The 15,865-nt window shown below is 33.0% G+C and overlaps 1 protein-coding gene and 1 long non-coding RNA gene across 2 annotated transcripts; one reads left to right on the forward strand and one right to left on the reverse strand.

The window, feature by feature from the left end:
* Positions 1 to 339: 339 nt before the first annotated feature.
* LOC128185241 (muscle M-line assembly protein unc-89-like) lies at positions 340 to 2,801 on the reverse strand. The gene is made up of 3 exons (XM_052854888.1): positions 2,768 to 2,801; positions 770 to 1,069; positions 340 to 629 (listed from the first exon to the last, which is right to left on the reverse strand). Exons 1-3 carry the CDS (start codon positions 2,799 to 2,801, stop codon positions 340 to 342), a joined length of 624 nt encoding a protein of 207 aa, XP_052710848.1.
* Positions 2,802 to 9,572: 6,771 nt separating this feature from the next.
* On the forward strand, positions 9,573 to 15,190 carry LOC128186138 (uncharacterized). Its single transcript, XR_008243896.1, has 2 exons — positions 9,573 to 10,033; positions 14,895 to 15,190. It is a non-coding gene; the product is annotated as an uncharacterized LOC128186138 (long non-coding RNA).
* Positions 15,191 to 15,865: the final 675 nt, after the last annotated feature.

The raw sequence follows: 15,865 nt of genomic DNA on the forward strand, positions 1-15,865 counted from the left end.
ATGGGAATTGTATTTACTGTTCGCTAAAGCATGATTTTCAGAATAGTGTATTTCCTAATTGCGTTCATAAGAGAAATTAAGTTTACATTAGCATTCGGTGAATTATGACAAACATAAGATTGATAAGGCTAACGTATTAAAGATCTTTCTACTTATGACTTTGACCAACCATTGTGTATTTCCCGCAAAAAAACCCTACTGAAATTCATCCCGGTTGTAAAAAACCTCTAGTTTACTTATATTGAAATAGTAATTGATGAAATGTTTGGACAAAACATTACAAAATTGATTCGTAGTTTTATGACAGACAAAGTCATTGGACAATGTAAATATATATTTTTAAACGACTAAAATACCTAAAACGATGACATCACTTGTACTTGATCCAACAGCGTTTGTAGCAGTAAGTCGGTATTCACCAGTATCGTCAGGGCTCACGTTTCTGATAGTAAGTGATGGATTTTCGTTGCTGATTTCAGAAAGTTTCCCGCCACTTATCTTCTTTTCATTTTTTGTCCAAAACGTTTCCAAAATGCCAGGCGAATCATCATATACATACAGGTTGCCAATCAATTTTACTGATCTGTCTTTGATGTTTGTTTTAAAACTTGTCATGATATTTGGAGGACCTACATAAATAAAAGGATGAATTCAAATGTTAATCTTTAATATTGACCTTCTATAAAATGACTTGTGGTGATAAAGAACAGTGATATAAAAATATCAAGCAATATGGTTCTTGTCTTGATTTGTTATATTAAAGCCATACTTCCTGTGACGTTTAGGAACACAGCGTTACTGACACCCTCTCCAGTTTCATTCCAAACCAGAAGACGATAATACAACTTGTCGGTAAAGGTTGTGTTGGGTATCGCATAAGAAGGACTTGTAAAAATGTCAGTACTTGTAAAATAAAGAGGTTTTTCAGTGCAGTTAAAATTAATTCCATTTTTGCTCTTCTGCCACTCAATTTTCTTAGGTTTCGGTGTTGATGAAACTTCTGACTTAATAGTTGTTGTAGACCCAAAACAAACTGATGAATCCACTAATATCTTAACACTAGGAACTTCTGTAAAGAAATAAATAGAGGTTTTCAAAAATAAGAATAAAAATTAATTTTGATAAAAATGTAGTTTTTGTTGTAACACCTTATTTGATCGGCTGAACAAATCCATCCTTATCTTTTAAATACATTATTTGCCTATGTCACAATATGATGGGCATGCAAAACGCTCGTTTTACGATATTCTGCACAAATTAACGTCGTGATTTGGTTTGTTCCCGTTTTGCACACATTTGAAAATTAGGTATTGAAAAAATGTGTGCGAAAAGGGAATTTGACCAGTTGAGATAATTGCTTAATTGCAATAGTCTATCACAGTTCCTGTGAAAGTATTGACAATAAAATAAATATAACATATCTACTCGCAATTGATATTTACATTTATTCTATGTTACAATATAACTTTCATAGAAGCACATTTGTATAATAATTGACATCCATGTTCTTGAATTTAATTTAAAACATCAATTTGGTCATGAACAATTTCATTAATTTCTTTTTTAACAAGAGAGATTATGGCAAAAATGTTGAATATGTAGTGCTTTTGTTAAATCACTGCCTATAGGAAGTACATGTACATACTTCTTCAAGTTTGAAAAGAAAATCGGCATAGCCACAAGATCATCAGCCCCCTACACCACATCGGGTTTTCGATCAAGTACTCCTCAATTCACACATGTGAGATGGTTTTCTTTTTTAAATGTAGATTTTCTATCACGAGAAATGAATTTGAACGAAAAACCTTAGAACTTCTATGGTATGATTCATAATTTTTTAACAAAATACTTTAAAAATATTACGTGACGCCTACCCCATCTGCATATTGTCGAAGTGTTTTAGCTTTCCCAAAAATATTTCAACCCCCATGTTATTAGAGGTAGCCTCTGAATAATCACTGTCTTCCGTGCGATACTTTTGGTTATCAAAATTGATTTTAATTAAGGACGTTGGATCCTGCGATCAAAAGTCTTAAAGTTTTTTCCTAAAGTATTTTTTAAAAATCTACACACAAAGCTTAACCAAAATTCTAAACAAAATTTGGGGGTCTGTATGCTTCATTTGGCGCTACGTTCTATTTAATATGACCTATCTGCACTGAAAGAGCAGATTGAACATACATCGTTTTTCCCTCTATATTTTATTATCGGAATGAACCATGGCACCAAATACAAATTTGTACTATTTAAAATAAATAGAATTCAAAATATCATAAAGAAAAATTAATGTTACAATTTCTTCACCTATTTGATATTTTGACCTTTTTGCACTGATAAAACGCAATTTTTATCCATTTAGCATTTCAACATGTTATGAAATTATTTAACAGTATCAAACGTTTTCTTAAATTATGATAAACCTGTCAGAAAAATCTTAAATTTTTAGAAAATAAAACAAAAAGTATGGGTGTATTACGTAAAATTTGAGATATGGCATGAAATAAGCTGATTTTTGCAAAAATTGGGATTTATTTTTCCTTGACTTTATGAAATATAAATTAAATTTGCCAATATGTGTCGATAGAAATAATGTAAAATTGTAAAATTGTGTTTTTCGTAACAAAATGTAAATATCCTAATGCACAAACTATCTGAAAATTTGTTTGGACTGAATATAAGGAAGCTAAAGTGACGGTACTCTAAAACAACTGAGTTATGCAAAATGTTCATTTTCTTCTTAAAAACCTTCCGTCACAAAATACAGTACCATACTGAACTCTGTAAATGTGTCGTTTTTCCATTACTATTTTATTTAATATACTTTAATTGACATTATATATAACATTTAATTTTGTTCAAATAATTAATAAATTTTCTATCATTTAAATTGTGTGCTTCATCAAATACTGATTCCAATTACCTTGAAGTCATTAATTTTTCCATTGGCTATTGACAAAAAAAGAGACACTTGACCATCCAATGAAAACAAATACACAGAGTTTGATTGACAGGTTCAGCCAGGTGCAGATCTCACCCGATGTCCGAGGTTATGTGTGCCGCGAGTGGTCTCAATAAGAGTTATCGATGTAAATAAATTAAAAAAGATACATGCTTATCAAAACATGCTCGTGTAAGTTAAAGTTGATTAAGGCTTGTTCCAACAGAAATCATGTTTTGCTAACTGTATTTAATATTTTTTATGTATAGCGAATTTTAATATTGTACAGTCATTTTACCGGTAACGAATCAGTATGAGGTGTCTCGTGTATGCAACTATTATTATCGGAATTCCAAATGTTTTTATTTTTTGTTTAAATCCCGTTTCTTTGTCCTTCTAAACTGTATCAAACTTCCGAAAATATAAAGGATGAATTACGGAGACAGTAATTTCAACACCCCCTCCAGTTTCCTAGTTTTGAATTCGTTTCTCAGTATCGAATTAAGCGCCCTTTATCTCTTCTGACCGAATATTTTGAGGCAAATTAATTTCAAAAATATACTAGAGGTACATGTTAATGGACTTATAAATGAACAAGGAAAAACAATTGTGGGAATATGTCATTTAAACAAATTATATGATCGTTATTTTTATCATACCGTTTTCCGGTCAAATTGAAACTGGACTTGAACATTTTTCATTTCCGTTACTTTATAATATTGAATTTTCATAAAAACACTTTATAGTAGTAATTGATGATAAGTAGTTGCCATTTTCCTTTGTTTTCCCCGTATATCTATCAATTTTTGCGGCCAAATAATACTTCTGTCGCAATGAACCGTAACTAGGAAAACTACACGTGGTTCTATTTGAAGTCGTAATTTCATTCAAAGCTCCAATATTATTTGATATGATGTATTATCTTTTTAAATGAATTATATTTACTAATTATTCACTAAATAGGGATCAATAACAAACTTATTTTCATAGTTAGGCTTTCGTTTTTTCTGCTTTGAACATCCGGCAGCTCATATCTGGGGCACATTTTTAATTTGTAAACAATTCGGTAAATAATCGTGCAAATGGCAAACAACTTCACGCACTGATATAATATTTATTTCTGTCTTATAATCACCTAGCTAGAAATTTTTTTAAACCTCAACTTTGTCTTCCACCAATAATTTTTCTAAAAATTATTCGATACTGGCAAATATTCGTTACCGGTAAAACTGTACCAGTACTGAAACATCGTATAAAAACGTTATATATACATGTACTCTGTAACTAGTCGTCTTTTAATACATATACCTTTCTTTTGTTTGTTAAAAATAAATTCAGTTTTGTAAAAAGATAAGTATATCATTTCTTCTAGATTTTTTTTCTTCATGAAAATACCTACAAGAGAGTTTTGCCAATCACAAACAGTTTAAAGTACATGTAATGTAAAACACGGGCTCCATTTTGAAACAAATTGTCAGAGAGTTCCGAATGAAATCTGATAAACGTTTCACATGGTTCACGCACGCTTTGCTCGAAACGATTTAAACGCATTGTCCGAAATTCTGCACGCTTTGTCCGAAACGCTAAACGGTTTACACGAAACGCTTAACGATTCACACGAAACGCTAAACGGTTAATACGAAACGTTTTTCGCACGTAAGTCGCACGCTTTTTTTGTTGTAGTAGTACGTTTCAGGGTCTGTAAATTTTGTCAGCACGCAACAATTCTAAATTGCACATTGTCTTCAAAAATTTACAAATATTTAAATAAAGAAGTTATCTTAGAGAAAAGGTTACGTTTTTTGTAAACGGGTTCGGTTTAAAAAAAAACACACCACAATTCCTGACATGACACATGAGTACATACTGTTTATTACAATGCTTGCTACCCTCTGAAAATTTAACTCGCCATTAAATATCTCATTTTTTAAAATAATGTTTGTTACGATTACATAAACTGTGTGCGACAAATAGTTTTCCGAAAACATTTTCTTATTATACCCCCCCCAAACAAAGTTTGGGGGGGGGGGGTATATAGGAATCACCTTGTCCGTCCGTCTGTCTTTCTGTCTGTCTGTCCGTCTTGTCTGTGGAATTGTGTCCGGTCTATATCTTTCTTATGGAGATACATTGGAAGTTCTTACTTCACACAAAGATTGCTTATGACCTAAGGGTGTGTCATGACCTTGACCCAAGGTCATTCGGGCAAGGTCAAGGTCACTGGCAAAAAAAAATGCAAAATTCGTGTCCGGTCCATATCTTTCTTATAGGGAAACATTGGAAGTTCTTACTTCACACAAAGATTGCTTATGACCTTAGGGTGTGTCATGGCCTTGACCCAAGGTCATTCGGGCAAGGTCAAGGGCAGAAAAAGTGCAAAATTCGTGTCCGGTCCATATCTTTCTTATAGGGAAACATTGGAAGTTCTTACTTCACACAAAGATTGCTTATGACCTTAGGGTGTGTCATGGCCTTGACCCAAGGTCATTCGGGCAAGGTCAAGGTCACTGGCAGAAAAAATGCAAAATTCGTGTCTGGTCCATATCTTTCTTATGGGGAAACATTGGAAGTTCTTACTTCACACAAAGATTGCTTATGATTAAAGGGTGTGTCATGACCTTGACCCAGGGTCAATTGAGAAAGTTCAAGGTCATTGTTTCAAAAAAGCTAAATTCTGTCTGTGTCATGTCTTATTAATGGAAATATTAGAAGCTAAAAATTAACAGTTCCCAAAAATAAAGCAGTTGTTATTTATAAAAAATGGACAGTGAAATAGATTCATCCAATATTTTCTATAATAGCAAAAATACACGCGTAATGATTTTTTTCTTAGCGGGGGGTATCAATTGTAAGCTTGCTCACAGTACCTCTAGTTTTCTTTTTCAAAACACGTTTTATATGCAGGCTTTCAATCACAACACGTTTTTATAACAAAAGCAGAACTGAAGGTTAATAATTATAATCGTTTGACACCATATCACATATATTTTCAACTCGCAGCAACAACGGAAGACCTACTCGTGGCTTTGCCACGAGCTCTGCTCTAGTTTTATTTAAAGTACTGCGCAAGTATGGTATTGCTCGTATTTGTCAAAAGCAGAGAAAATCCATAAATATGTCAAAACACTTGGTGGAAAAATTACTTGCCGAAAAGGGGGAGTTGGTACTTTATGTACTGCACTTGTTTGTACATTTTTTCCATTTAGGGATTCATTTTTACAGTTTGAATAAGTGTATACTTTTTTGTGGCTTTTTAATGCATTTCCATTTCTTTTTCAATGTTTGCAAAAGAAACCTTGTAAAACTAGTCAAATAATATGGGGGTATACATGTTCAAGAAACTATCAAACAAAAACTAGGTGGTTAATTTAGATAAACTTCATTTTCTTTTAACTAAATGTATAACTCTAAATATATGTTTCATAAAAATAGTGTGTAAACTGTGCAAATTTTGAGAAATTTCCAAAAAATATTAAATTTTAAATTGTGAGTTTTTAGAGGGTCGTGGGAAGAATAAATGTTATATATTTTGTATATTTACTGTAGAAATCGTTTTCTCACTTTTTTAGATTTGAAATCTACGAAAATTGTTATGTCATCGCTACCGCTCTCGAGCAACTAGATTAGTCTTCTTTACTGGAATACGCATGCTCGACTTCATGGAAGTGTATTCTGGAAATACTGTACTGCTGTAGATAAACTGTATCATATTATTTCGTTTTATCATCCACATTTGATCTGAATTTTTGTATTTTTTTAATAAATGCCAAAAAGTACATGTAACTGTACACTAGGTTTTATAATGTCAAGTTATCTTTAAAAATGCGTAAATATCTTGCTTTAACTTAACTACCTTAAACCTCGGAGAACAATTTCGGATATTTTTTCCGAGCTCACCGTAAAGGCCCGAGAATATACGATTGCTACAAAACAGTACCAAGTTTTTAGACTACTGATCTTGAAAATTTTGAATTTGAAATTGAAATAACAGTAAATAAAGAATAATGTTTAAAGCGCAGTTAATGAGCTATGCCATCCCTGATGTGAAGTCCATTATCAAATTCACAAATCTATAAAAATAGACTCCTATCCCACTCAAACGCAATTCTATTGCACCACTGTGCATTCCTATAAATAATAAATCTATTCAGAAAATTAAACAAATGTTTTAAAAATCTCCTTATTTGTTTTATGATGACTACAGCGCTAGCTTACCAATCTTTTTAAAAGATAAACTTGTACGAAGAAAGGATCATCAGAAAATCATCTCCCTTGCCCAACACAGTATTAATAAATGTAATTTTTCACATAATGCATTTCGTACTAATCAAAAAAAAAAAGGAAGTGCACAACCCAGAGACTGTAAATTATTTCAACCCTTTTGTACGTCTTCCAAGGCATTGCTTAAAGCTGAACACCGCTCGTAAATAGGCACCATCACACAGATACCTGGTATATAAACCCTTCGATTTCGTTACACCCGATTGCACACCTGAACCTCGTGGCCGACATGTAGTATTCCTTTCGTGGTCTTTAGATTTTATGCATTTTTTTTCTTATCTTATGTTCTTTTTCTGTTCGTAAATAATGCATTGACCAATTTATTTGATGTTCGTATTCTCCTGGCTTCAAAAAGTGCGTAAAATTTGATAATTTCATCGCGACCGGGTAACACGGCGAGGCAAAATGTACGTCCACACAGGTGAGACCTCTACAGCGAAGTACTTTGAACTGTTTAGAGGTCTGTCCCTTATATAAGGGTTGTAGGGACAGCAGTGATTAAAGAGAAATATGGCGGACAGTGCCTATTTATGAGCGGTGTTCAGCTTTAATCTGCCACAGTGTGTGGTTTGCACATGTGCGATGTTATAACATACACAGGAAAACGGTCTACAATTATGGAATTTTTTTTTTTTAGATATGTGTGCCTGAATTTCAGTTCACTAGACATTTCTTGCCAGTGCAGTGGTTGTCTTATTATATTTGTTAAAAACGCGTTTCTACACGTCTTTTCCTCCAAGGTGACGTGTTCGGGTGTATGAAACACCAAAATGCGGTGAAGCATGAATAGTGCTATCGTCCTTATACAGGGGTGTGTGTAGCAATGAAATCGACGACTATTATGGCGGTAGCCGGAGATAAAATGGTAATAATGCGTATTTATAAATTCATGTCAGCTTTAAGATGATATCTGTATTTGTTGTATTTTCTTTTAACTCCGGTGGGACCCAAGGCTTAACCATTGGCGTTCTGCTTTAGTAAGGTTTTTTTTACGGTAAGGTGGTTTTGAAGAGTGTTCGACTTCAAATAAAGGCAACATAGCTTTTGTAAGCTCTTAAGTAAATAGGTCGATAGACGAGTCAATAGAGTCCTGAGTCTCGTGTTTTAATAAGTGTCTTTTTGGCTGACATTAAAGTTTCGTTATGTAGCCAAGTGCATAATTGTAGACTCCATTCTTACGTTCCGGATTTTTGTATCTCTACCATGACCTTTTATTGTTTTATCATTGAACTTGGTGACGTAACACAAATTGAGATCTGTGACCGATAGATGCCATGTGCGTTACCTTTGATGGCGACTCCACAGGTGTGTACTTGAATTTAAATGTGTATTTTCATATTATTTTATCTAAGAATAACCATTAAAATAATCTGCAATTCTTTTGAATGATGTAATCTATGCACTGATCACAATTGTGTATTCCCGCAATTTCGGTAGCTTCACTATTCAGTCGTTTGATGTATATCTGTAGAAATACTTTTATTCAGTATTACTGATACAATTATCGAGTTGTTTTATTAAGGTCTTCCGTTTCCAACGGAAGACCTTTCTATTATTGTGCGGGTTAAGATTATTCTTATTTTTCTTTTTAGGGTTTTCCGTTTTTCAACGAAAAACCCTTCTGTTATTCTACTGTTTCTTATTATTATTTTTTTTTTCCCGCAAATTTTGTGCACGAGATTTCTCGAACATTTTTTGTCTGATTGCTATGAAACTTTCAGGGTATGTAGATGATATTAATATCTCTAGACGTTTTTTTTCAAATTTTTAGAATTCACTTCCGGTTATGAGTTATTGCCCTTTAATTGAAAATTGGGGGGTCTTTTGTCCAGAGTTGATCTCGGGAACTACAGATGATAGATGCATGAAATTTGGCGAAATTGTCGGTAACATTTTATAATTTTGCTGGCATGAATATTTTGGTAATTTCTTTGTTAGTTTTTGAGCTATTTGTCGCCAAATTTTAAGATTTTTTCGGGGCTGAAATTTTGTTGCTTTTTGTATTATAACCTTTAAACTAAAAATATTTTGTTAATACATATAGAACAAAAGTTGTTTAGAATAACGAGAGCTTTCATTTAAAATTAAGAAAAAAGGGCTGGCCCCTATAATTAGGGGTCAGCAGCTCATACACGTATTTTTCTGATAGCAAAAATCGTTATCATTTTATGAAAAAAAATTAATTTAGTTATTGTTAATATATTAAATAATGTCATTTGGTATCAAATTAAACAAGTTCTGTCTTATATTTTTTTTCAAATTTCATAAAACAAATATGTGAGAATCGTAAATGAACGAGTTAATATGTCTACATAGACACACAAGCGAACAAATGCCACATTAAGGCCCAGGCATTTACTGCATTACGTTGTGTTGCGTCTTAGATAAATTGTTGTCATTCAATTTCATTTTTTTCATCTATATCATTTATGAATTCAATGAACACACATTATTTAAACGTTCTATGTGCAACTATTTGTCGGGGCGCCCCTGTTTGTGACCCCCGCGCGCGCGCGCCGAATGTAAACAGTAACGAACGGCATTGTAGAAAAGAGAGAGCCGTAATGCAGAAGAGAAGTTGTGTATTCTTTCGGTGTACACATGCATTTTAAATTTGCTGTGAAACATATGAACATGCACAGGGAACAATACTACATATTTGTTTAAGGAGGATATTTTTCTCGTGTGAATCGTTTACGAGGAAATTCTGACAGCCACACTTCTGTCGACGATCAGCCGTTGATAAGCTACGAGTAATAAAGGAGAAAAGATGGACATTAAAGTGTGTGATTTATGTGGATGTTACTGAAGAAGGTGAGGCTTTTACTCTTTTTAAAGTTTCTTGTTAACTGGTTAAAATTTATTTTATAGTATAGATGTACATGTAAGTACGTGCACACTGTTAGATGTTTTTAGCTCACCTGAGCTGAAAGCTCAAGTGAGCTATTCTGATCACATTTTGTCCGTCGTCCGTCTGTCCGTCTGTCTGTCCGTCCGTCCGTCCGTCCGTCCGTCCGTCCGTCCGTCCGTCTGTAAACTTTTTACATTTTGAACTTCTTCTCTAAAACCGCTTATCCAATTTCAACCAAATTTGGCACAAAGCATCCTTATGGGATGGCGAATATAAATTGCAGAAATAAAAGTCCGATCTGTATTCAAAGCGGAGAAAACCTTGAAATTGTAGAAAAAGGGGGTGCATTTTTGAAAATCTTCTTCTCAAGAACTACCGAGGCAAATTCAACGTAGTTTAGCATAAATTATCCTTATGGGAAGGAAAATATAAATTGCAAAAATTAAGGTCTAATTCAGTTTCAAATCTGAGTTATTACGAAAATAATGATAAAGGAAAGGCGTGTTTCAGCTTCGGTTCGGTTCGGCATCCGGTAAAATGGGTAGGCAAGACTTGGCCTGGTCAAAACAAAAGAATTGCAGTTATTAATCTGCCAATCTCATTAAAATTTCAGGATATTTGATGGACCAGTTTTATTTGTATTCGCTGTAAATATTGCCGCAAAATAATGCGTATTTGGAATTGACGATTGCCGATCTGCCCCGGCTTTTATTTTGCCACGGCCCGGGTTTGCATACCCATTTTACCAAGACTCGTATTCCATACTCTTTGTTTAAAGCAGCCATGACATTATACGAAAAAGGGTCGATCTGACTATGATGAATTTGCTTGTTATGCAACAGTTCGTGTATGAAGGGAAATTTTTGAAACATGCAAAAAATATTGGTGCCGATTTTGTGAAGTAAATTGAGGCTAAATTTTTCAATTCGTTGACAGATTTCACACATGACGTTGGTGTTAGCTTGTTCTGATTTTCGTTTCATTTTCATTATTTATGCTTTGTAATTTAACCTGGGAACTCTCGTATTTCGTGATTTTTACGTATCAATTCAAACAGAGACTTCGGTAAATCAAACAGTTAACTGTTTACCTGCGCAAATTAAGCAAAATCTGATGTATCAAAAAAGTACTGAAATACAATTCATTCTATCGGTAATTCGGCATTATCTTTTGCGTAATGGTAGATTAATGCCATAGGTTTTGTTGAGATCGATGCTTGGCATTTTCTCGAGTTTATTCAGTTTAAATAGAGTTTGATATCGCTGAAGGAAATATGTAGGTATATATACATGTATATATATGATTCATTTCGAAAAAATAAATTGTGTTCTTTATTTGTTATAGTGCATGCATGTTTCTTGTGTTTAATTGTTTACAATTTCTATTTACTAACCATATTTGAGTGTTAAGCTTCGAATTATAAGCAAGATACAGAGATTTGCTCACAATTCTATGTTTGTACACAGATCTTAAAAACTAAAGATTAAAAAAGTAAAAAATTTGTCAATATTTATTAAGAAAATTTTCAAAGTCTGTTCTTCCGGAAACCAATTTTAACAACTTATTGTATTGTAAACTTAACCTTTTTTCGTCATTATTACTCCTACTGTACATGTGATCCTTGACTGTGTTTGTGTACATTTGTATAAACTGATTTTGAACCTTAAATACCAATGAACTGGTCTTGAGTGAATAAAAGAATTGAAAATCTTAGGCCATTCTTTTTTTCCATTTTAAATGCTGAATAGGAAATACCAAGTTAAAAATCTTAAGCTGAATGTAATAAAGTCATGTCAACAAAATATGACTCAAACCTAGGGAAACTGTGAGCTCTGTATCTTGCTTATAATTCTACGATTGACGCTGAAATTTTGGTTGAACATTAGAAATTCTATATGAATTAGAGTATGTTAAATACTTGCACAAGCAAAATAAAAGAATGATATTCTGTATATACCTACTCTCTGGGGTCCCCTTATTATACAATAAATAATGTGAAATCTACATCAATTTTGATAGTTTTTCGGACACGAGTAAATAAAAACGACATCTTTAAAACAGTTTCCATAGTTCTGACACATTTCTGTTATGGGGATAAAATAATTATCGCTATTCCTAAGAAAATATCACAGCGGAAAATTAACCTGGTTTGTAAGCGAGGTAAATAACAGTCATTTAATTATAATGGAGAAGACAAATTAAATTGTTGAATGTTTTAATTTGAGGAATTGAGCACATTGAGGTACAATTTTCTTCTTCACATCTATACATGTAGGATTTTTTAAATAAAATACAATAACTATTATATATATATTTTTAAAAACAATAACAAGTAAGTAGTTGATGAAACAAATGTACCTATATGCTCTCATATATTTTGATCGCTTTACAAAGTGGGGGGGGGAACGAAAATATAGGAAATTGGAAGTTAACAACTTAACAGTGTACCCCTACCAAATGTTTAGTTTTATATCTTGCGTAGGATTTTTTTATTCTGGTAAAAAATAGTATTTCATGAAGGTACAATGTCAATGATTACGTGTATGCAAAAATAAGTGTAAAATTCGAATACTTGACAATATATATTTTTTGTTATTCTACCGAGGGACCATATGGCACAATATTTTTTGAACGCCCATTGTTGCTCAGGTGAGCGATGTGGCCCCATGGGCCTCTTGTTGTTATGGTGTGGGTGTTTGTTTACTAACGTGTAATTTTTACATGTTTCATGGGTGTTTAGACTCGCTCGAGGTTCATGGGGGACTGGAAAGGGTAACTGAATTTATCTATTTAAAAAAATAACAGATTGTGAATTTTCAACTCAAAATTCAAAGCAGGGTCTAATTAGAAACATATCATATATTCTTGTGCAGAGGACTCCAAATGTAGTCATGAATACCCTGTAGACATAACTTCAAGTAAATAAAATTGTATACTTCAGACTTCAGAGTTAAAACATGACTTTAATATCTTTATGATGCCGATCATTGTATCATTCAAGAGGTATAGCAGACCAACGGGTACCCGGTACATGTACTTGTACATGTACGTTACAAGTTAGAACTATGCCTACCATTCTACCAGTTCACGTAATTTTTCTTGTTTAGCAGTTATGATGTGTACTTAAATTGTCTTTGTTAATGTTGTAAATGTAATTTTTTATTCTCTTTTTTTAATCTGACTACTGGCAGTACTGGCGTGCGAGCAGTTCTCGCCGAGGACCATTTTTCGCTGGTGCACTGTTACATCATATTTTCGTATATAATTTTATGTGTTGATAAAATGACGTAACAATGCACTGGTGAGAAATGGTACTCGGCGAGAACTGATCGCACGCCAATATTGATTAATTACAGACAAAAACTGAAGGTTGCGAGTGTTATTTTTAATTGAACAACATTGTTTAAAATAATTCTTTATATATGTGACGATCAGACCGGTTTGAATACCAGTGCCAGATAGCTCAGTTGGTAGAGCACCTGACTAGAGATTCAGGGGGCCCAGGTTCAAATCCCTTCATTATTTCTCCCATCATGTTACAATATTGGTGTTGTGACCAACCCCTGGAACTAACAGGTTAACTCGATCCTGCCAGGGATGATCTTCGAGGGTGAAGATCATTTAAGGGGGAGGAATGTGACGGTCAGACTGGTTTGAATACCGCTGCCAGATACATGTAGCTCAGTTGGTAGAGCACTTGACTAGAGATTCAGAGGGCCAGGTTCGAATCCCACTTTGTTCCGTCGTTATTTCTCCCATCTTTTACATATACATGTATATCAGATATATGACAGATGATTAAGGTCATCACATGTTTTGCAAGATGCAATAAGTGTTAAAAACCTTTACTTTACAACACAATACATTTAAGTGAATATTTATGTTTCTTGTTATTATTTGGTGTGGTTTTCTTGACAGTGTCGCATAAACAATTTACCCGCTCCTAAAACACAAACTTGTGGATTCAGCTTACCGCTGATTGGCTGCTGTTGCAGCAGACAAATAAGATATGCACACACAAAACACAATGAACTTATCAGAGAATGAGTTGAGTTTATTTAAACTGTTGGAATTTGGGTATTTTTTTTTTAAAATGTATACTTGTGACAAAACATATATGTGGTACATACAGCTGTAGGTTTATGAAGAAAATTTTGGTTAGACCATATATACCTATCATGCAAGTAAATGATATTTACAAAAAACTTGCAATTTATGGCGCACGAAATATACGCTAGTTTTATAAAGATTGACATACATGTAATGTACCACATTCTTTGAAAAATAATCTATTAAAAATTCTTCATTAAGTTTACTCATACATGTTTTATGCTTATTACACGTAGTATTGTTTTTAAAACATGTAATTTATAAGAAAATAAACAAAAACCCTCGCTAAATTTATTTGCAAACAAAAAATACACAGTAGAATTGATAAAAAATGGTATACCAGAAGCTAATACCAGTACATGTACTTTGACGCTGTTCGGTGGGTAATATTCGTTTGTAATTTACGAATTGAAATATTGACTGTTGCACTAGAAGTATGGTAATAAACTCTCTCTCTCTCAAACTCTCTCTCTTTCACAATTTAATAAGTGTTTATACCTATGAAAATTTTTTAATATTATATCATGACTTGATATGCAAATTTTTGATCTTGTACTGCCTAAATGTTATGTCATGTATTGGGATATGTCATACTTATTACACTGCATGGTCAGTGTATTTTTTACAGAAATACTATGCATATGTTAATGTAATCACAGCTATTACTAGTACATGTATGTAAACACAGCTAATTATTTTTTTTATTTATTTCAGCTCAAAACAGACTCTTGTTACCACATGGCTTTTACCGGTACCTGTTGATTCTTGTGGGTCAGCTTCTGAGATTAACCTGTCACCTCTATCCACATGCATATTCCTTGTGTTCTACAGACTATTTACTGGTAATTCAAATTAAATCCGATAATGCATGAACAATAATGGAACTTGAAGAAAGCATCATGCCATGTTGTGGTTTGTGTTTGATAAGAAATTATGAAAACAAAATTAAGGCTGTTTAAAGAAATTCATAATTGCTGTGAAAATTTGTTTTTCAATAAAAGTATAAAATTATGTTTCCTTTATTTTTTATTTCATAAAGATATTTAGATGTGTTTACATAATTGAAACCCCCCCCCCCCCCCCCTATTTAATTGTCTGCATTAAGATTACATGTAGGATATGTAAATGTACATTTGACTTTGAAATAACATCTGCTATGATAATTACTTTTGAAATGAACAAAAAACAACCTATTTCTACCTTTCTAAGGTATATATGCATAAAAAAGTAGAAAAACATGTCAGATTTGAACATTTTTCATTGAAATCAACTCTGTCTCCAGCTACCTGGGTGTGTTTGAATTTAATTCTAATTTAAGGCAGATGTCTAACTTGTAGGTTGTAACTTACTGTTTTAGCATGGTTAGAAGAAGACTAGAAATCAGAATAGATTAGATATTCACTAAATATGATTGTTAGCTTACTTTTTTCATGAAAACAAGAAATCACAAGCAGGACAGCTTTCTATTTGTTAATTAAAATGGTACAAATCATACAATAAACAAATAAAGATCACATTTTAGAATCATTGATGATTGTTTTCAAATATGTGTGAGAAATGACTCAAGGAAATTGCCACATGTTTCATAAAATTAGGTAAAACATTTCAAACCATGACTTTTTATGAAAATCAAAAGATTGGGGGGTGGGGGGTATACATGTAAGGGTATTTCTAAGTGATGTGAA

This window comes from Crassostrea angulata, chromosome 5 (assembly GCF_025612915.1).
Source record: "Crassostrea angulata isolate pt1a10 chromosome 5, ASM2561291v2, whole genome shotgun sequence".
Lineage (NCBI taxonomy): Eukaryota > Metazoa > Mollusca > Bivalvia > Ostreida > Ostreidae > Magallana > Magallana angulata.